We start from the raw sequence: 22058 nt of genomic DNA on the forward strand, positions 1-22058 counted from the left end.
ATTATAAATCATCTCCCAGAAAGCCTTAATCTTTGGGCACGTCCACCAAAGGTGACAACAGCTCTAGTTTATTCACAGGCCAGAACAGAACTGAACTGAAGGGTTCAGCCAGCCTGCTTATATAGAGCTCCACTACAACACAACTGTAACAACTTTCTGTAACTATCCAATCACTGAACGTCACCTTCAATCCCTTATTTGCATATGTGGACCTGAGTGAAAACTATCTACAGTATCCCCCTGCTGGCCCAGGGTGAGAACATCAGTACATAACAGGTAGGATGAGGTTCAAAGAGAGCAAGTCGTTCGTTTTAGTGCCACAGAGGTGCCATTTGGATTCCCATGCACAAGAATTCCTTGGGCTGTATCATCTGGACCAGGGGTTTTCAAACTCATTACCCCCATGAGAGGTAAGACCCCATTGGAGACTGGGGGCAGAGCTTGGCATAATCAGCTGGCAATTACTGATATCAGTTTTTATCTAACCTGCCTTGGAAATTGCCAGATTCTTTGCCACATCACTTTCCTAGCTTTCCTCAAGCTATAAATACAAACATTAGCTCCGGAGGTTTTGTGACTGCCGCCCCACCCCCATTTTAGGCAGAATTTGCTGGCCCAGAGGGTTGAGCCTCAACATACAGAAGGCTTGTTCTTTTATATTTTCTCCTTCCCGCCCTGGTGTGCATCCCAAAGTATTTTTATCCGTTTCCTGTAATTTCTTCTCCCATTTGCCTTTCACACTCAATTTGTGCCTTTCTCGCTCTCTCTTTCTCTACCACCCCTTGTCCTGAACCCCCACTAATTTCTTTCCTCCTTGGCCCTTTTACATCTGTTTCTTCTTCCTTTAACAGCTTCCCTCTCTTATCCCCTTCCTCTTTCTTCCCACTTTGCTTGCTTGTTTCTAATAAATATCAAAATTTTATCTGTTAATATTATTTTAGCTTCTTATTCCATTTCTAATTTCCTTCAACGCCTTCTTGGGCCCTTTCCCCCTCCTCATCCCCAAAGCCCTTCTGTCTCCTGGCCATCTTTACTCAACATGCAAGAAGTTGCTGGTTCAGCTGAAAGGCTTATGGCGACGGCAGGCAAGGGGTTAAGCAAGTGAAGAGGGACAGAGCAGGCTGTTGCACTAAGGTTGCCTGAAAGTGGGCCCACTGGTGAGTCCTTTTTTTAAAAAAATAATATTTATTAAAGTTTCAAAAAAGTTACAAAAATGAGAAAGAAGAAAAAGAGAAAAAAGAAAAGAAAAAAAAACAGAGAATACAAAATACAGAAAAATAAAAACAATTAAAAACATTTCCCTCTTTCCATGTCTTGTCTTTCATTTACTTATTTCCCTGACCTCCTCACACCTTCCTTTTTTGTATTCTAGTTCAATTAAATATTTCAGCAAATCCTTTCCAGCTTGGTTTTTATCCTAATCCAATCTTCTTTATCCTAATAATTTATCTTAATATACTGTAATTTTACATTCTCTTCTTTCACCAATTAGGCATCCATTTTTACTTTATTTAATCTTACTTCTCCTTAAAACTGATATATTTAAACTTAATCTCTTAAGACATTTCCCCTAGGGTCATAAAAATTTCATTCCACGATTTTTCCAACTCTCATCAAAAAATTTTTTTAAAAAAAATCTCCATATATACATTTTAAACTCCCAGTTTTCTTCCACTGTTCCCCCTCCCCGGTCTCGGCCCCTGCCGTCAGTTCCATCAACCTCCAACAGTCCATCAACCTGGAGATCTTATGTCCGAGGCTCTTAACTCTTCTTCATGTCCCATCTGCCGATCTTCTTGATAATCTTTGGTACTAAAAAGCCGATCTCGGGGGAGCTCCAACCCATCGATGCTCATATTCCTTCTTAACAGGTCTGCCAGATTTCCATAGTTAAGGCTAGGGCCCATAAGGTATTCCAAATCTTGTTTCACAATTCTTCCAAGTCCAAAGGCCCCAAAAGCTCCAATCACCTCTTGGCTCAAATTCATATCCCAAAAGTCATTTGATCCCCGCATAAGGGGGTCTCTCCACCTTTCATTTTCCAGATCAGGCCAGATTCCCATCTTCAATGACTGGCTTCTCCTAATTACAGTCATAAAAGGCCTCATCTTGTAATCCTCCGTTTGCCTCTGTAGGGTTAAGGCTCCCCCAGTGTATTGCTTTATACTCCACAACAGCAACTTTCTCCTTCTCTAATTCATCAGTTAAGAAAGATTCCTGTGCCGGGTTCTTGTCGACTTCTATGCTGATGCCCACTTCTGTTCCCAAAATATCAATACTGGTAGCCATGGCATCCATCTGTTTATGCAGCTTTCCCAACAGATAAAATGTCCTATTCAGTACAGACACTACTTCTTCCTTAACCGACATTCTTGAGATGTTCAAGGTCAAAGCTGGTTTCTCACAGTCTTTATCTTTATCTTAAAGCCAATATCCCAGCTGCACTCTTGTAACAATGTCCCAAAACTCCCTCTAGAGGGAAACAGTCTCCATTTGTCAATCCTTTCCAGCACAGTTCCAAAAGTAAAATAGTAACAGTTCCAATTACCTTTTCTTCTTTTTTAAACGCAGAAGCAGACAGTAGAAACAATGTCTTCTTTTATGTCTTGACAGCTAGCTGTCAAATTTATCCTGTTTACCGTCGATGGACTTTTTGCAGACCGTTCCCAGGTTCAGAGACGTGGTACTTCGTCCAGCTTCTCCTGCAAACTTCCCCTGCTTCCAAAGGGAGTAGTAATAGTAGTTTCAATCAGTGGAGTTTTAATCCTTTACGAAAGACTTTCCAAGACCTTAGTTAACAACTTCTTTGCTTCAGTCTATTTACAGAAAGGGAAGGTGGACTTCCTGTTTAAACCTTCCCCGTTCGGTGCCAGATTAAATTATTTTACAAGTCCAATTTCCTGTTCTACTCACGGGTTGTTGTTTAAAATCCAATTGTCCACAAAAAGAAGTCAGCGCTCTCCGACAGCGGCAATGCGGCTTCGCTCCGTGCAAAAAGCGGTCGATTCAAAGCACCGCGCCGCTCACCACCACATCGCTCCGGATTCCCGATATCGGGCCTCCTCGCGAGTGGGGGGGGGCGCAAAAGGTGCCAGCTGAATCCCAGGTTCACAGGCTTCTCCACCTGTGATTTCTAAGGGTCTCCGCCTTCGCCGTGGCAGTCAGACCCTGTTTTTCACAGAGCCGGTTCCTCCGATCGGGAGGAGCTCCGCCATTGCCGGAGGCGCCAACCCGGAAGTCCCCCACTGGTGAGTCCTGTCCCACTGTTTGACAGACATTGTTCTAGAGGAGGGTTTCCCAAACCTGGGTCTCCAACTGTTTTTGGACTACAATTCCCATCTTCCCTGGCCACTACTCCTGCTAACTAGGGGTGATGGGAGTTGTAGTCCAAAAAACAGCTGGAGACCCCAGTTTGGGAAACCTTGTTTGAGAGGGTGGATTTTGCACAGCCCAGAAATCAAATAATTAAAGTACCAGCATGGTGCAAATAGAACCAGTCTTTTTAATAATCTAAAAATAAGTAAATCTGTCATCAGCATTTTGCTTTTCTTTGAGCTATATACTATTTAAATATTACACTCGAATGGCCTGAAACACAATGAAAAGGCTGCTCCTGGTTGCCTGCCCCATGATGTTTCCCACCCTGCTGAGATGAAAGCGATTCTGAAGAGCATCCTTAAGCAAAGTCTCAAATGAAAACTGCAGACCATATTGCTTTGTGAGCCACCGTAGGCTTTTAACAGTCCTTAGAAAAGCTCATAAACAGAAATATGACTTTTAAGAGGAAGCCTGTGGTGAGACAGAGGTCAACGAGCCTGCTTACTATAAAAGTCTGGCTCAGAGCAACAGTTCTGAACTGAAAGGGCACGTACAGACGGAGGAGTAAGGACGGCTTCAAACGATCCGGATTTCTTAAAGCTTTGTGATGAGCAAACTCTTCATCCGGCTCCCAGTGCAAGCACCAAGCTAAAGTTGCTTTTTGGAGGTAGCTAGCACAAGAAAAAGTTAGTGATCTGTAACAGACCTAGGTTTGGAATTCATCCTCAATTAGAAGTATTCTGGCAAGACTACAGATATATATTTTTTGTATATATATATTTTTTGCTGGTTTGTTTTGACTTTATTCTTTAACCCTTCTCTACAAGCCCCAAGTTAAATTAATATTCAGCTTACCGTATTTTTCGCACCATAGGACGCACCGGACAATAGGACGCACCTTGTTTTAGAGGGGGGAGAACAAGGGAAAAAAATTATTCCGCTCTCTGCCCAGCGCCCCTTCAGCTCCTGCCATAGGCGCGCGTCACCTCTCTAGCCGGGAGAGGGTCGCGGGGGGCTGCTTTAGCCCCGCGCGCGCTCTCCCGGGTGGAGAGGTGACGCGCGCCTATGGAGGCTCCTGCCATAGGCGCGCGTCACCTCTCCAGCCGGGAGAGGGTCGCGGGGGGCTGCTTTAGCCCCGCGCGCGCTCTCCCGGGTGGAGAGGTGACGCGCGGGTATGGAGGCTCCTGCCATAGCCGCGCGACACCTCTCCAGCCGGGAGAGGGTCGCAGGGCTATGGCGTCTTCGCTCCATAGGACGCACACACATTTCCCCTTCATTTTTGAAGGGGGAAAAGTGCGTCCTATAGAGCGAAAAATACGGTACCATGAGCTGCCAGCTGCCTCACCTGGATTTTGCCCTCATTTCAGCCTCATGACCCTGGTTCTTGACTGTCCATATGGAAGACAATTGTTTTCCATGTTAATTTACCCATGGGCGTCTCGTTCATTATTCCTTATTGTATCGTATCCTCATCCAGCCCATACTGACACTCAACTTCATACTTCACATAGCAGCAGCATTATTTTTCAGCTACATTTGTGTTACCCACAGCAAATGCATAAAATGTGAATGGTGGTCTTAAACACATGGCAGGGAGTCTGAGTGGTTGTGTCCAGTGCATGTTCACATGCACCTGCCTGTTGCATTTTATGATGCTGTTTTAGAGAATATTGATGTGACAGCAGAGAAGCCGTGACAAACGTGACCACTGTGTGAAGCAGCTGTGAGGACATGCATAGACTTTATACTGGGTATTCTGAAAGACAGGCAACTCCCATTTTGTACGTGTGACCTGCACTGTTTTCAGATCCGGCCACTTTTAGTTAACCACCATAAAGGTGCTGTTCTTTGGGGACTGGATAGTCTGGCTGCTGGAAAATTTTGCCTTTATGGTGGATGGGGTTATGTATATCTGTAGTATTTCTATGTTTTCGTTAATTCTGCATTGATTTTTATTGACTTCCTTTATTTTGATTCTGTTAGGCTGCCTTGGGTCTCTTTTTATGGGAGAAAGGCAGGGTAGAAGTCTTCTCATAAATAAATTAAATACATTTTCTTACACTGGCTGGGGTCTGTTGGCGACAGAAATCTGCTCACCAGTTGTCCCTCGGAAACCAGAATTAACAGTACGTTCATTGTTGTCTCTGGGTATTTTGATACCGGTCTTAAAAAACACTGAGGCTGCAAAACCACATTGATTGCAGTTCCATAGAAAGGTGGTATACAAATTTAAAAATGGAATGGGACAAAACCCTGTACTTGTTTACCTGGGAGTTAGTCCCACTGAACTCAGTCGAAATTGTTTCTGAATAGAAAGGTGTGGACGATTGCATTGTTAGAAGGAGAACATTGTGTGGGTGGGGGGGGGGTGCGTATTTAGAACTAGAAAATTTTATCCACATTTTTCCAGGGTAAGAAGCAGACAGCTGGGAGTTAAAAGCAACACAGAGCACACAGTTCTGAGTCTTAAATGAGAAACATAAGCCTTCAGACTCGGTTACTTGGCAAATTACTATTTTTATGGCAATAACATATCTGAGCCAATAGGGCAGGTTGGAAGCGCAACACTCAGCCCTGTGTTTTACAAGAGAAGCTGAGAACACATTCAGCAGTCTTCTCTCCTGATTTCTCAATCTTAATTTTGTGAAAAGAGGCATCTGGGTCCTATGCGTATTTACTCGAAAGTAAGCCTCGTGGGATCAAATAATTGCAGCCTGTGTGTCTGTATGACACAAGTAATATCCCCCTCCCAAACCCTGAATTGGCAGAATAACTGAAAGTTGTGAGAAGGCCTCTAATCTCGAGTTCTATCTTCCTTTATCTGCCAAAAAAGAGAGGACATGCTGTAAACTCTGGCTGGGGTTGGGGGGGGAGACGTTTTGTTATTGTTTTCTGCGTTCAAATAACAGATAAATTTGAAATGGCGTCTCCACAAAGCAACGCCTGCCAGTTAGCTGAGTGCTCAAGAGTAGCTGTTTCCCCTTTGGAGACTGAAGTGGCTGCTTGTTTCTCACTGTTTCACGGCAGCCATGATTGAATCCACACCTGTGTCAGTCGTTTTCGGGCCTAGGGCTGGCAGACCTCGCAGTCAAACTACGTATTCTTCTGTTAAGCACACTGTTTATAAATGGAGTTAGAACTCGCCAGCAGCAGCCATGGTGGGCAGAGGACAGTCTGGATTGGGATTGTGTTGTCTCGTAGGATGGGGAGAGGAGTAACCAATTTCCACTTTACAGTTTTCCAATGGAAAATGCCCCTTGCACCTGCTATTTGCACTTGAGCAAATATCACCTGAGGGTGGGGAGATTTGAGGGAGGCATGTTCTCCTTCCCTGCCCCAGATCCTTATCTGTATTAGCGCGCGCGCGCACGCACACGCACGCGCGCGCACACACACACACACACACACACACACACACAGGCTTTTTGCTAAGAAAAAGAAGTGGAAAATCTTAAGTGCACTTTCAAATACTGTACTTAACGTAATGTTTAGTTTAGCTCTGAGATGGAGTTTGGGGGTAGGGGTTAGGCTTGGAGTTTCAAGTGCAGGAAGCAGATGATAGTTACAATCAAGGTCAAAAAGGGAGGCTGTCAGTCATTGTCCCAGGCCTGGTGAATCCAGAGATTTCATGTTATTTGATGATTACAGTGGTACCACCGCTGCACGATTTCTGTTCTCATCCTGAAGCAAAATTCTTAACCTGAAGCACTATTTCTGGGTTAGCGGAGTCTGTAACCTGAAGCGTATGTAACCTGAAGCATATGTAACCCGAGGTACCACTGTAATTGGAGTCCCACCCCCCTCCAGCCACTGCTATGTTGTAGGACATTGCCTTACTCTTATTCATATGCCACTTCAGAGATACTACTTTATAACTGCTGCAGACGATACCACTTTATAACTCAAGCAGTATAACCTCCAGAACATATTTTTTTGTCATCTTTAAACCTACTAAACATATGGTATCCATAAGCATAGCACATCTGGCCTGAGCATGCCCTCCACTTTCTGGGACGAAATATACTGCTTCCCGAGACTTTTATGTATAAATATTGGTTTAAAATGTAAAAAGTAAAGAATAAAGAATCTATTTATTGCTTGGGTTCCTGGTTAGAAGTGCATGGGTTTCAATTATAGTCATGTGATTCTGTACCAAAACCCAAAGGCAGGCCAAATGTATTCTGGAAAGGGGGAGGGGTTCATTAGTAAAAAGCAACCCGTGCCAAAGTTTCGTGAAAAAGCAGGATGAAGGTTCATGGACCCCTGGAGGAAACTTGGATTATGTGCATGTTAACGAAAGGGTTCTAATAATCTGTTTGCAGTTGGATTCCTGTCACACACAACGTCATTTACAACAGTTAGTACGTACCCTGAGGCTGGAGGCAGGCAATAGTTTTAAGAGAGCTGGAAGTGTTTTGTGATGCGTTGGTTCCTGTGGTCTCCACACGCATTTCTCTTGCCAGGCCATCACCTCCGGTCAAGCAGCTTCTGCACAGGGACAAAAAGAGGGTGAGAATACATGGTGTTGGCACCATCTCTTCCGCTCTCAGGGTGGGTGGGTGGGATTGTGTTTCTCCAGCCTGAGACACCTGTTCTGGGATCCAAATATTTACAGAATGGCTCTGCCCCTCACTCCGAAACACTGAAATATTGTGAAACCTTTGTGTAAGCAACAAAGGGGCCGTTTCGCTTCACTACCGATAAGGACAGATTGGTCATTTAAGGCCTTTGGCAGGCAGATTTTGGCAGCTAGATAAACTATCCCATGGCAATAGGCTCAGTTGTTAGGTGGTTCTTGTTTATGATAGATTGATGGACAGTTGGAAAGCAGCGACCGTTCCTACTGGCTGCCTTTTAGCTGGGTTTGAAAACAAAAATCTTATTGGGATTCTGTTGAATTTTTATCTTACTGGTGATATATAGGCCACATTATTAGAGTTTATGCCTAGCTTTAAATATATTTAATTTCCTACACATACGCAAGCTCCTGCCAGGAATAATCTGTAGGTGGTTTCATTTGCGCAACTGTTAAAAGAAATGGCAGCATTTGATTATGACATTTTTTTTCAGCTGCCCCAAATATCCTGTCCCAGAGCAAAACCGGTCAGTAAATTACACAAGCTCACAGCTTGTTATTAGAGAAACATGATCTTCACAGACTTGGCTGGGTTTCAGGCCTAATGAGCACAGCAGCAGATAGGTCCGACTCTATGAAATCAGTTGCTGAGTCTAAAAGCCCCTGCCTCCTCAAACCCTTGTAAGTCCTCCCCTCTCCAGGGCTTCTTCCAAGCAAATGGAGACTGTGCCTGTGTGTCTGTCTTTTCCCCACCCATTTTAGCCCTTTCCTGGTTCTGGGAAGGGAGAGACACCTGTTGCTCTTCACTAGCCTGACTCATCTCTGCCTCTTGGCCTCCTTCCTCCCACCCTCCTGCTTCAGCTTCTACCTCTGACTCCTGACTTTTTCTGCCACAGACTCTCCCAGCTCACTGAGCCCTGTTACCCCTTCAGCTTCCGCCACCTCCTCTTCCCTGTCTTCTCCCTCTGACCTCTCACTGTTGTCCCACCCCCAATCCCCAGGCTCTGAGCCTTCTTCCCTTGGTGGTTCCCCAGCGGGTTCCTCCCACCATTCCTCTGCATCCAGCCATCCATGGCATATCCCTACTGAGCTAACGCCTGGAATTGTGAGCAAATGCTGGAATTCTGAAGCCATAGCTGCTCGCACCAAGTTGGTGTGCACATCAGAGCAGTGGCTTGCTTAACCAGTGCTTGCCCACAACAAGGGTCGGTTTTTATGACCTCTTTGCTACCAGAGAGTTACTGTTTATTTATTTAAGACTGTCCCTCCTCACTTAGCAGGGCATTCTAGAGGATAGATCGTACTGGGCTGGTGTTTCCAATTCCACAGTGGAGGAAGAAGTACAAAGATACCCAGCTCTTTCCCCGAATAGGCAGAGGGTGGGCCCAGTGCCGTGTGTTTCATTCAGCCCCTTATTAAGGAGTCGGAGGTGGTTCCTGCCCTCAGTGGGATTCCCTTTCCAGGTTCGAGGCCCCCACCTCCCCTTCTGCAGATCAGAGAGAAGCCTCTGGGCTTCTGCAAATAAACAGTTGGTGGGACCAGCGAGTTCTGCTTGCGCAGAGTATAGACAGTTGCCTTTTAGAGCTTGGAGCGCAAGAGTCTGAAAAGCCAGGAGGGCCTGGTGCCAGAGGGGAAGTGCAGCAAGGGGTCTTTGGGGAAGATTTATTTTTGGGAACGGAGAGATGTTAAGGGGGCAGAGGTTGATGGATGCTCTCAGCAGCTGAGGATGGAGCTTGCAAGGAAGAGGAGGCCCCCTGCTTTCTTTTTATTGCTCTCTCTGCTGAGCTGGAGCCTTGTTCACGCAGCAAAACAGAGCAGCCTTCAAGCCCTTGATGTAGAAGCAGGGTTTCCATATGCCGAGAGCCCCAGATGTTTCCTTGATGGTTTGAGGCAGAACACGGGGGAGATACCAAAGTGCCGTACATTTCCCAGGCCTGTGCGGCGAGATGCAAAGTGTCCACTTTAATTAATGGGAGTCCCATCTCTCTCACACCGATTTATCTTAGTAGGGGTCGGCAACCTGCGGCCCATGGGCCAAAAGCAGCCCACGGGGGTCGTTTAAAGGGCCCACGAGCCGACCGCTTGGCGAGTCCCCGCGCGCTGCACTAAACTGGTGCAGCGCGGAGTGGTGACTCGCTTTCGTGGCGCCGGAAATCGCGTCTGCTCAGATGTGATCCGGCCCATAGAACAATCTCCACAGGAATGAACTGGCCCAGGCGAGGTAAACCTTGCCGACCCCTGGTCTTAGGGTGGGGCTGCATGATATGGGGGAAACACAGTTCCCAAATGTCTTTCTCTCCCACTCCCCAAAAAACCTTCCCCTAGAGAATTGTTGTTTTTTTCTCACAGTGATGGTCTAAAACGGAAAGTTAACCCTTGCATTTGCAAGGACAACTGAAGGGCATAGGGATAGGCAGGAAGGGTAGGTTTCGCAGCCATCCTTCCCTGTCAGTCCTTCTGCCCATACATTTTTTCTCTCGGCAAATGCATAGAACACACAGTATCCAAGATAAGAGTCTAGTTCCACTGTTAGCTGAGTACAGTGGTACCTCTGGTTAAGTACTTAATTTGTTCTGGAGGTCCGTTCTTAACCTGAAACTGTTCTTAACCTGAAGCACCACTTTAGCTAATGGGGACTCCTGCTGCCGCTGCGCTGCCGCCGAACGATTTCTGTTCTCATCCTGAAGCAAAGTTCTTAACCCGAGGTACTATTTCTGGGTTAGCGGAGTCTGTAACCTGAAGCGTATGTAACCTGAAGCATATGTAACCCGAGGTACCACTGTACTGCGCATGGCTATTGCATTGGGTAGTATCTGCAATACCTTCAGCAATGTATGCAAACTCTCCCTCTCCAGCACGTTCTTTATTTCCCTTTGCTGCTTTTAAAAGTTTGCCTTAAAGGCGTGAAATGAACTGGGTGAAAATCTGCTTTGCCCGTTTGGTCTGGTTTCACCACTCCATTAACTTCAATATAATTTTATTTAGTTACATTAAGAAATAATGCAGAATATTTATACTTCGTTACAAGGATAATCCAAAAATGTGTATGGAGAATCTTATGTGTATAAAGTTTTTCTGTCTTTCTTTCTTTTCTGCACCTGAGCTGTTTCGAAACTCCCATTGGCATAGATGCCATTCTTAAAAAGGAGGTTCGTAGAATCTATGACATAGGTGACTATTTCCTTCCTGCCCCTGTTATCTTGGGGAGAAACTTTGTTCTTCGCTAAGAGTGAGCACCCACACCATGAGAAATGCTTCTGAAATAGAGCCTTAACCTAGCTCCCTTCCCTGCTGCATTCCACTGGTAAGAAAATACATTTTTGTGAAAGGTTTTTGGGGTTTTTTAAGCTTTTGCTGGTGGTTGATGGATGATGCTATCTGGAGGCTAGTTTTATACAAGAAATTAGCTGTCAGGCTTGCTGCTTTCTCTTTTTTTACTGTTGTTTATTATGTGATGGTTGAACTTGCTTTTATTGGATTTTTTAAAAATCGTATTTCACTGTCGCCCAGTGCTTTATGCTTTTGTAATTAGAGTATCTCTCTTTGGGTGCCCATGGGCCATGAATGCAGGTAGCCGATATGATGAATAAATAATCAATTTCTGTTGAGCAACAGGTGGGACTTTCACTTTCACTGCTGCTGTCACTCTAGCCCTTTCTCAGCACTGAAAGCTCCAGGGCGAGGGCCAGCCTTGCTTCCTAGGAAAATATTTAGGATTAATTGCCTAGGAACCTGATCTATACCTTTCCTCGTGCCTTTAAACTATGCACCTTTGTCTTACTGCTTGGAGAAAGATGGCTGGTACACATTAAGATTAACTTAACAATGCAAACTGCCACATAGCACCCAAGCATTAAATAGCTCAGACAAGGTGAGAAGGTGGAGGGGGGAATGTTCGGGGGGGGGGGGAGGAATAATGAGACCGGCAGTCCTCAAAAAGGCAGTAGAGGGAGAGGGGCCAAGCTACACAATCAGCAGAACCTTGTTGCAGCTTTTAAGGTCATATGTTGGAATGCTCCCCCTATGCCCTCCTGCCCACCCCCCAAAAGCACCCTGCTCATAAAGAAAGAAATAATAATAATAATAATTTATTATTTATACCCCGCCCATCTGGCTGAGTTTCCCCAGCCACTCTGGGCAGCTTCCAATCGAGTGTTAAAAACAAAACAGCATTAAATATTAAAAACTTCCCTAAACAGGGCTGCCTTCAGATGTCTTTTAAAGATAAGATAGCTACTTATTTCCTTCACACCTGAAGGGAGGGTGTTCCACAGGGCTGGTACCACTACTGAGAAGGCCCTCTGTCTGGTTCCCTGTAACCTCACTTCTTGCAATGAGGGAACAGCCAGAAGGCCCTCGGCGCTGGATCTCAGTGTCCAGGCTGAACGATGGGGGTGGAGACGCTCCTTTAGGTATACAGGACCGAGGCTGTTTAGGGCTTTAAAGGTCAGCACCAACACTTTGAATTGTGCTTGGAAACATACTGGGAGCCAATGCAGATCTCTCAGGACCGGTGTTATGTGGTCCCGGCGGCCAGTCCCAGTCACAAGAAAGAAAGAAAGAAAGAAAGAAAGAAAGAAAGAAAGAAAGAAAGAAAGAAAGTAAGTAAGTAAGTGTCGGGAGAAAAGTCAGGGTAGGCTAGAAGTTCTCTTTTTGGTATGCAATATTTTTAAATGCATACATATAATACACACAGAGGAGGAGAGGGAACGATAGAGAGTGTTCAGATACACAGTTCCCCCATTTACAGTTTGCAATGGTGCCAGCCAGAACTGGATCACGTTGCTTGGCACAGAATCTTGGGAAGGAAAGCTCAGACAACTGTGGGTGCTTCCAGATGGCTTTTTAATATGCAATCTGGTCGCTGAGAATATTGCAAAAGGTTAAGTTGGCAATAGGCTTTTTTTTTTTTTTACTGATTGGAGCTGTCCTGGAAAACAAATATGAAGATCGAATTGGGGGTGGGGAGGGGAAAATACGTCATGCGGATCCTGCAAAAAAACAACAACCCCCACTTGCATTGATAAGTACTGATTCCATAATAAACACCCCATGTGGAAGCACCTGCTTCTTTCTCTGCTGATCACTTGAGGTAAAGGGAAATTTCACAAATCCTGTGCACTCGCTCCATCATGAAGTGCCACTCTGGGTCTTTGCTTGGGTTGTGTCGAGGGATGGAGGAGCCATGCTAGGATGCTGTCCTACCACCCTAGTTAGAATCACAAGATGGAAATTGGCAGCATCCCAAATTTAAGCCAGGAAAGGCGCAAGGGACAGGATGAAGCCAAGCGAATGTACATGTGAGCTAGGAGCTTTAGGGGGATGTGAGAGGCCAGATGACACAGCCACCACAGAGATATGTCCCTCACTGACATGAGAGGGTGGTGTGTTCTGTACCTCCAGGAGGCAGCAGCACAGCCCCAACCTTCTTGCGGCTACCCTGTTTCCCCCTGAAGGTGGGCAGGGACCTTGGTGACTCACATCCTTTGGAAGCAGTCCTGCACTGGATGAATCTCCTCCATCGGCAGAGCCAAGAACAGCGGTCTAATGCCCATTAAGTCCAGATAGATCCACTTTGAAAGTGCGTGAATTTTGCATGCAGTTCAGACGTGCTCCTAAGCATGCAGTATACTTATTGACACATGCAATTTCTCTCAATTTCTCTCTCTCTGCAGGGCATCCTAATGCTAGACGATGCTTTCCAGATAGCTGAAGAACAACGGGGAAGTTTGAGGAAGGTCCCTTTACCCCCTTCTCCTCAAAGGGGAAAGGCCTTTCTTTGGCAAGTCATCGAACACAACACTCTCTCTCTCTCCATGGATAAAGGGCACACGTTACCTCAAGACTTCTGGGTGCTGCTGCATTGCCTGAGGATGAGGAGCAAATACGCCATCCTCCTGGTGTTTGTGGTAGCCCTTGTCATTATTGAGAAGGAGAACAACATCATCTCAAGGTAGGAGGGGGAAAAGAGAGCTGTGCTGGAAGAGAGGCTTTCTCTGTACCCTAGCGTAGCCTTCAGGCTGCAGCTATATCTTACCACCTTTGCAGGTCCCAACTTGCTACCACCATCTCTCCGGCCTTTTGGAACAAGGTAAATATTTCTTGCCTCCCAGTGTGAATTAAGCTACCTCTTTACCCAGGAATGCAGGCAGGTTGCTCTTTTAAACATCATGCCCCACACAGGGATGGGTGGCAGCAATGGATGGCTGGAATTGGTTTCATACAAATTGATTTGATTTGACATATATATCTAAAGAAGAGCCTTCTAGCAGAATCCGCCTAGAAAGGGGCAAGAGGGAATTTCACGAAGCACACCTTTTCCCCCTTTTGCTTGACAAGCTGCAGCTGCAAAAGTTCACTTTTCTGAACAGCTTTTAAAGGTACAGATAGGATACCAGTCCTCACAGAAACATAGAAAACTGCCTTATACTGAGTGAGGCCACTGGGCTCACCCAGATTAGCGTTGTCTACACGGACTGGTAGAGTTTCACACAGGGTTCCCTACCTGGAACCTGGGGCCGTCTAAATGCAAAGCAAAGTTATGGCACTCCCCGCCCCCTGGGTCATCCTACTTGTGTCGAAAGCCGTCTCAGACAGTGGTTATTACACTTTCCATAGACCACTAATAATTGACACTTCCGAGTGCTTATACAAGCATGGTAGTTAACTACCGTGGTACATAGACAAGCATTTCTATTCTCAATCACTCCCTTTTGCTACCGGGTAACCTAAAACAAAGGGACGCGGGTGGCGCTGTGGGTTAAGCCACAGAGCCTAGGACTTGCTGATCAGAAGGTCGGCGGTTCGAATCCCCGCGATGGGGTGAGCTCCCATTGCTCGGTTCCTGCTCCTGTCAACCTAGCAGTTCAAAAGCACGTCAAAGGGCAAGTAGAAAAATAGGTACCGCTCCGGCGGGAAGGTAAACGGCGTTTCCGTGCGCTGCTCTGGTTCACCAGAAGCGGCTTAGTCATGCTGGCCACATGATCCAGAGGCTGTACGCTGGCTCCCTCGGCCAATAAAGCGAGATGAGCGCTGCAACCCCAGAGTCGGCCATGACTGGACCTAATGGTCAGGGGTCCCTTTACCCTATAACAGAAGATCACTATTGCCCGGGCTGGCTTTATGGCAAGTTACAATGGCAGGGCAACAGCCTCTGGTGGCAAATTGCGAATGGCTGGTTGGTTGTGCTGCCACTTGTCCATGCCACTTGTGTTGACTTTGCCAAAGAGATACATACACACAGACTATGCTTTTGGACTAACTGAGGCACCGATTTGCAAATGGTGTTCTGGGGGATATAGGGATTCCTTAGAAGGTTTATCAGGGGTTCAGTCAGAATATTAGAATTAGCAGGTAAGCATCCTGCTATGAAACTTTTCTTCACCCCGGGCAAGCAAGCCCAAGACATTTTGGTGCCTAATGTCGTCTCTACCCCAGGCCTTTGGCAAGTAGGTGAGAACCAGTGGCTATACTTGATTTATTAAGGCCTGGAATAACCTTTGAAACATTGCATGTTTAATATTGCTCCTGCTATTCGTTAGGGTGACTTTTGTTCTCTTTCTTCACAGGGTGTCCGACAAACTAAAGCAGTCTCCGCAGTCCTTGATGGAAGCCAACAGCACGGACTCTGGCTCGGTGCTGCCAGAGAATGGCTCCCTGCTGTCCTTAAGCGAGCTGGATGCGGCTTTCTCCCAGCTCAGGAACCGCCTTCAGAATGTCACTTTGCAGCTCGGGGGGACTTTGCCAGCTCCTGTTCAGGGAACCCGAAGACACATTCTTCTCATGGCCACCACCCGCACCGGCTCCTCCTTTGTGGGGGAATTCTTCAACCAACAGGGCAACATCTTCTACCTCTTCGAGCCGCTGTGGCACATTGAAAGGACCGTGTCCTTCGAGACCGGAGGCGCCAACGCCGTGGGCTCAGCCCTTGTCTACCGGGACGTCTTGAAGCAGCTCTTCCTCTGCGACCTCTACATCTTGGAAAACTTCATCATCCCGTTCCCGGAGGACCACCTGACCCAGTTCCTGTTCCGGCGTGGCTCCAGCCGCTCCCTGTGCGAGGAGCCCGTCTGCACGCCGTTCGTCAAGAAGGTCTTTGAGAAGTACCGCTGCAAGAACCGCCGCTGCGGCCCCCTCAACGTGACCCTGGCCACGGAGGCCTGCCGCCGGAAGGAGCACATGGCGCTGAAGGTGGTGCGGATCCGGCAGCTGGAATACTTGCGCCCACTCGTCGAGGACCCTCGCTTGGACATGAGGATCATTCAGCTGGTGAGGGACCCCCGGGCGGTGCTGGCTTCCCGCATGGTCGCTTTCTCCGGGAAGTACGAAACGTGGAAGAAGTGGGCCACAGAAGGTGCGGCGACCCTCAACGAGGACGAGGTGCAGCGGCTGCGGGGGAATTGCGAGAGCATCCGGCTCTCAGCGGAGCTCGGCTTGAGGCAGCCAGCCTGGCTCCACGGCCGCTACATGCTGGTTCGCTACGAGGACATTGCCAGGTCGCCCCTCCAGAAGGCCAAGGAGATGTACCGATTCTCGGGCGTCGCCATCACCCCGCAGGTAGAGGAGTGGATCCGGAAGAACACCCAGGCACCTCACAACAGCAACGACATCTACTCCACCCAGAAAAACTCCTCCGAGCAGTTCGAGAAGTGGCGCTTCAGCATCCCTTTCAAGCTCGCCCAGGTGGTGCAGAACGTCTGCAGCCCGGCCATGAAACTCTTCGGCTACAAGCTGGCCGGCAGCCCCGAGGCCCTTACGAACAGATCGGTCAGCTTGCTGGAGGAGAGGAGGACCTTTTGGGTCACGTAAAGGCACCACTTTGCCGGTAGCTTTCTTGTAAGATTGGAAAAGCTGGAGCGCAAGAATTGTTGGGGGGGGAGCAGCGTGTAGCGCAAAGGGTGGAGGAGGGGGACGCCTTCGGCTAGCCTGCTTTGTGCTTCTGCTTACCTTGCGCTCACCGCCCTCGCACCGAGGTGCTTTCTGCTTTTTCTGGGAGCAGGCGTCACCTGCCTTTCAACTCCCAGGCCCCTAGATGGATTTGTGAGGTGGCTGATCTCAGTACGAAGGGAGTTCAGAAGCTGACACAGGCTGGAGCGTGAAGCGCTGGGTTCTGCTTTCCCTACCTCATGTTCACATCCTCCTCAGCAGAGGAGGGCCTTTCTCTTAATGCCTGGGGCATTTGTTCACTAAACACCCAAAGAGAGAAAATATTCTATTTTTGAAAGTTATTAAAAAGGAAGAAGAAAAAGAAAAGAAATTGCTTTCACATCCTGCTGGGGAGATGTAAGAAAAGCAGAGTTGTAGCACTGGTAATTGCCTCAGGCAGCCTTAAATTTAGGGCTGATATTTGTGAGAGGGTGTGAAAGAGAGGAAAGAAACTTGTTCATCCTTTTGACAAGAGGGTGTTTTGAACGTTTCCTACTTGAGACCCTCAGATAAATTAATGCCTTGTTTAAACTTGAGGAGATGCGTTTGGATCACACCAGTCACCAGGGGAGGTGGTGGTGGGGACTGGCTCTACCAACAGTAATGAGAGGATTTTGGCCTACACCACGGACAGTTTCGTGTGCTTGCTGCCTTTTGTCTTGCTTTGCACCTAAGCCCTTGGAAGAGAAACAGAAAGCAGGCTATGAAAACAACATTCGACGGGAGAAGAGAGGAAGAATGGAATAGCATTCAGCCTGTGTCCCTGAGGATCAGGCTTCCTCAGTGCCATCAGCTGTTTTGGTCTCCGATAGTCTATTTTTGAAAACAAACACCTGCTGTCTGGTTTTCTCACTTGTCACTGAATCAATTGTTACTGAATCTCACCCAGCTGACTGGAGGCGGCTAGAAACAATAGCTGCTTTCTTGTGAGGTGACAGAAGGCTGTGGCTTTAACTGTGTTTCCCACCCTGATTGCTCCTCCTTACCTCCAATAATTGTTTCTGTGTCCTTTTCAAGTGCTGGTTGGAAACTGCCAATAGTTCTTTCTCTGCAGTTTCAGAGTGGGGGTTGTTTTGTACAGAGCAGGCCTGCCGAAACACAGAGGGGACGAAGCAACAGGCCAGTGGAGCTGGTTCAGTGATAGGAAGTGGAAGTGGTTTCTGCAACTGCAAGAAACAAGATCTCTGAGAGCTGACAATGAGCTCCTCTTATTCCTTTCTGGTTGTGGGTTCACATTTTCGTTGCTTTGCTTCAAGTGAATGCAACCATGTAAGAAACCACCCAATGAATTTTTAGCACATGTCAGCCCCTGCTATTAAACTGAAGCACTTATTAGCTTACTTTCTGAGTGGAGACAGATATAAGACTCTGATCCATTCTTCACAATTGTCACAGTTCTTTCTTGAAATGCTAATTTAACACCTTAAAAAAGAAACAATTACTTTCTGTAATAGGTAAAATATCTCCAATCTCAATTGGCTGAGATGTCTATGGAGTCATATATTATTAGAATCTTCATTTCCTTTTGTTTCTTTCTTTCTTTTAACAAATGTCGTTCAGCCAGAAGCTGTTAATGCTTACGGCATTTAAGACCATTGCTTTATTTTTTTTGGCGGGGGGGGGGGGGGCGGATGGGAGAATGGGGAGAGAATTGCCGAATAAGTATTTTACTTTAACCCGCTCAGAATAGAACTGTATGCATCACGGTCCTATTTTCCTGACATGAAGTGAGTGATCAGGGAATGAAAAGAGGACTTTTGCACAGCTGCAGCAAAAATAAAAATAAAATCATCTCTCCACCCCACCCAGAAAAAGCAGTTGATTATCTAAACAGAAAATTTATACCATGGTGAAGTAGAAGCTAAAAAGAAAGAGTATGCCACTGAACAGAAGGTTAAGAAAAATGCTTCTGGGTTGCCATTAACTCTTTCCAAAATGTCTCCCAAAGTTCCAAAGCTAGGTTTTCCACAGAAAGCATCACGGAGGAGGTGGGTGTTCGCATCAGCTAATTTTCACACAGTTGGATGACTCCACACACTCAAGATTACTAGCACCAGTCACCTGTACAGCAAATGAGCACAAATTATTCTTCCCCTCCACCCTCCCCTTATTAACCTGTCTTCGGTGGAGATAATTTGCCTGACTGATAAGTGGTGACTGATCCTCACCGTCTCACACATTCAGAGTATTAAGCGATCAGCAGAGTTACCAAATGATGCATATGATGTGTGAAATTTCCCTCAGTCGTAATTCAGGGAAGCCTTTAAACAAGGGTTGTGCATTCATTTCCAGTCCAGGATAGCGCCATAGCATGGGCAAAGGAGATGGATGTGGGCGCAGTCCGCATGGATCTGGAGTTCTTCTGCACACAGCAGGCATTGACAGCACCTGCCCCACTGTTGAAGGGAACCCTCTTGTCTATGGTGGGGAAGGGGTGGTTCTTAGACGCAAGCAAAATTCTCTTTTGGGGGTCACTGTAGGGAAATGTTCATGCTCTGTTGCAGTGTTTCCCAAACTTAGGTCTCCTGCTGTTTTGGGACTACAATTCCCATCATCCCTGACCACTGGTCCTGTTAGCTAGGGATGATGGGAGTTGTAGTCCAAAAACAGCCAGAGACCCAAGTTTGGGACACGCTACTCTTGTATAACTTGGCATAGACTGAAACGGAGTCCTGCTGAATAGTGCGCATTGATGTATATACGTAAAACACTTTTTTGGGATCACTCAAAAGCTCCATTGATACATGTTCATATGTTTTGGACAACCAACTCCCATCGGCCCCAACCAGCACGGCTGCTTCTAGTCCAAAATGTCTGAAGGCCCCAGACTGGTGAAACTTGGTATAGAGCAGGAGGGTTGCATCCACAGCTGCAACATCCACTCCCATGGCGGTTCAGGTGAATTCTGGGTTTATGTACTAGCAGATATTGTTAGTGTGGTGCGGAGCCACACAATCTGCCCAAACCACGTGGTTAGAGGTTATGGACACAGGAGACAGTGTGATATGGCACATGCTACGAAATGTATAACTGAGGCTTAAATGTCAGTTTCTACACAGAATATTGATGAAAAGCTACCTGTGCCATTGTCATAACGTTAGGACATGTGCTTGCTTTTTGCCCTGGTTGGGAAGCTGCATACAGGTGGCAAAGCAAACACTTCTGCTGACTTTGCACCAAATGGTGCAAATTCTTCTCCCTGCAGGGTGGACATCTCAGTGGAGGCAGAATGCTACCTATGAAACAGTCTTAAGCAGGATGAGGGTCAGATGCAGCATAGCTTGCTCTCTCTCTTGAATATTACTAGAAGGAAGCATGGCCCAAACATTGCCTGTTCCAAAGGACACAGTACAGAGGTGTTGGGATAGCTATGAGAACTTTCTGTCTATGAAAAGCAATATGGACAGTCTTTACTTCTGAATCTCAAGATATCCAGTCCACAGGCAGGTAGGATTCTTTAACAGCCCCCATGCCCATTGGAAATTATTCTGGTTTATGGAAAGTTTCAGCCAGCACTGTGTTCACTATGTGTTGCTTCTGCTGTTGCTTAATTTTAATTGTGCTTTCACATTCTGTTGTGTTGTTGTTTTCAAAAAAAGTACAACTGTGGCTTTGGTGAAAAGCAGCCATGATTTCTTTACATCTACAAAATGGTTCCAGTTTTGTATGTTTTCTGTCTGTCTTTAGCTGTAAAATGTGCAGTGGGTTTGTTTATTTATTTATTGTATGGGGGGGAGGGGAAGATGAAAAATAACTTTATTAGCAGGAATTGGGACTGCACCAAAAGAAAAACAGACTCGGAAATGTTTCCCAATAAACAGAAATGCAATTAAATTAAGAGTAGCTCTGGTTAAAATAAAACATGTCTTTTTTCCCTTCCTGTTTTTTTTTTTTTTTTTTTTTTTGCAAGAATCTTTTACGGGAGAGAAGGGTTCTATTTAAAGGAAAGAACTGGGCAGGAAACAATTACATTTTATTCTCCCTCTGTAATCTCAGAGCTGCAAATAGCTCTAACTATCTTAGAAACGATAAGGAGAGCCATTTGTTCTTTTAACAATGTGTTCTGTATCCTCAGCTCAACAGAATTCTTCCTATTGCACTGCAAGAGGTGCATTTATTTATTTATTTGCCGATGAAAAGGTGGTGTGTGTTTGAGGAGGGGGACGTGGTTGCAGTCACATAAGAAGAGGATTCACAGTGTGGTGGCATACAGACTTTTTCTTTAAGATCTTAAAATGAAAAAGAAAAGTATTGCATACAGTTTTATCGCACCGGAAAATGCAGGGGAGCCATAATCCATTGCCCAGTAATGCTATATTAGCCAATGGGGCTTAAGTGTGCCTGAATGGGTGCTGGATTGCTGCATTTATACTTTACAGATGACAGGTGACTGGCAAGTCTAGAATCAAGCTATCCTTTAAATATATTCATGGAAAGCAAAATAGGTATGGCTGTCATGCTGCAGCCCAGACAACCTACTTCATCATTAAAACGTTTTATGTCACAGCGACATTGCCAAACTCGCTTCTGCAAGGTAGTGAAGCAGGCAAGACTTTGCTTTTGTCCCATAGGAGGAGCGAGGAGCGACTTGGTGTCGGAAGGGCAATGCCGTGGCAGCAACCTCATCTGGTTGAAGGTAAAGGCAAGTTTTCTGGACTGCAGCCTGGCCAACCCTATATCAAATATGGGGTTCATTCCCCCAGAGGGCCCCTGCTCTTGCACTTTGGCAGCTGAGAAAGCTCCCTGTTTTGTAAGGCTGCGGACATTTTTATATACTTATTTTAATTTATATTGACATGGTGCAAGCATATGGAGATGCTTGGTTAAGCACAGTGTCTGCCAGTCTTGCTGTATCCACTGGGGAATAAGAGTCCAGGCCAAAAGTTGGGAGTCCAGAATCACTGGTAGGAGCAGACCCAGGAATAGGAGGGGGTGTGATTCTTTGGCAGCTCTCAGGACATCACACAGAAAGGCTCCCGACTCTAGCTAGCTTGGGGATAGACACAGAGAGGCAATTTTCTCCTAAGCCAATCATTTGACCTTCCTGAGCACAAGGGCGTCATTCAGTTTGGTATATTTATTTAAGGAAGGGTGGGTGGTTGGTGGGGTTGGTTTTTTTTTGTTTTTTTTTTTTGGAAACTTGATGAACACATCTTCAGTCTGTGAGAGAGTGAGACAGGCTTTGACCTTCTGGGTATTTTGACTTGCTAGATTATAGAAAAATCAGGTTTCCAACAAC

At 46.3% G+C, this 22058-nt stretch overlaps 1 protein-coding gene and 1 long non-coding RNA gene across 6 annotated transcripts in view; one reads left to right on the forward strand and one right to left on the reverse strand.

The window, feature by feature from the left end:
* The window catches only part of CHST3 (carbohydrate sulfotransferase 3), a 48408-nt gene extending 27710 nt beyond the window's left edge, over positions 1–20698 (forward strand). For 2 of the 4 annotated variants that reach the window (XM_083614312.1, XM_083614314.1), the window contains exons 2-3: positions 13570–13847; positions 15463–20698. In XM_083614312.1, coding sequence (XP_083470438.1) covers positions 13579–13847; positions 15463–16702 — 1509 coding nt within the window. In that variant the 5' untranslated portion in view covers positions 13570–13578 and the 3' untranslated portion in view covers positions 16703–20698. Of the gene's footprint in view, positions 1–69; positions 277–8878; positions 9358–13569; positions 13848–15462 lie in introns of those variants that run through there. The other 2 variants (XM_083614313.1, XM_083614315.1) reach the window with 2 other exon arrangements.
* The window catches only part of LOC310762825, a 67602-nt gene that overhangs the window by 25247 nt on the left and 20297 nt on the right, over positions 1–22058 (reverse strand). For both annotated transcript variants that reach the window (XR_014548209.1, XR_014548210.1), the window contains exon 2: positions 7688–7806. This is a non-coding gene — a long non-coding RNA (uncharacterized lncRNA). The remainder of the gene's footprint in view (positions 1–7687; positions 7807–22058) is intronic.

This window comes from Podarcis filfolensis (genome assembly GCF_964270895.1).
Source record: "Podarcis filfolensis genome assembly, chromosome: 5".
Lineage (NCBI taxonomy): Eukaryota > Metazoa > Chordata > Lepidosauria > Squamata > Lacertidae > Podarcis > Podarcis filfolensis.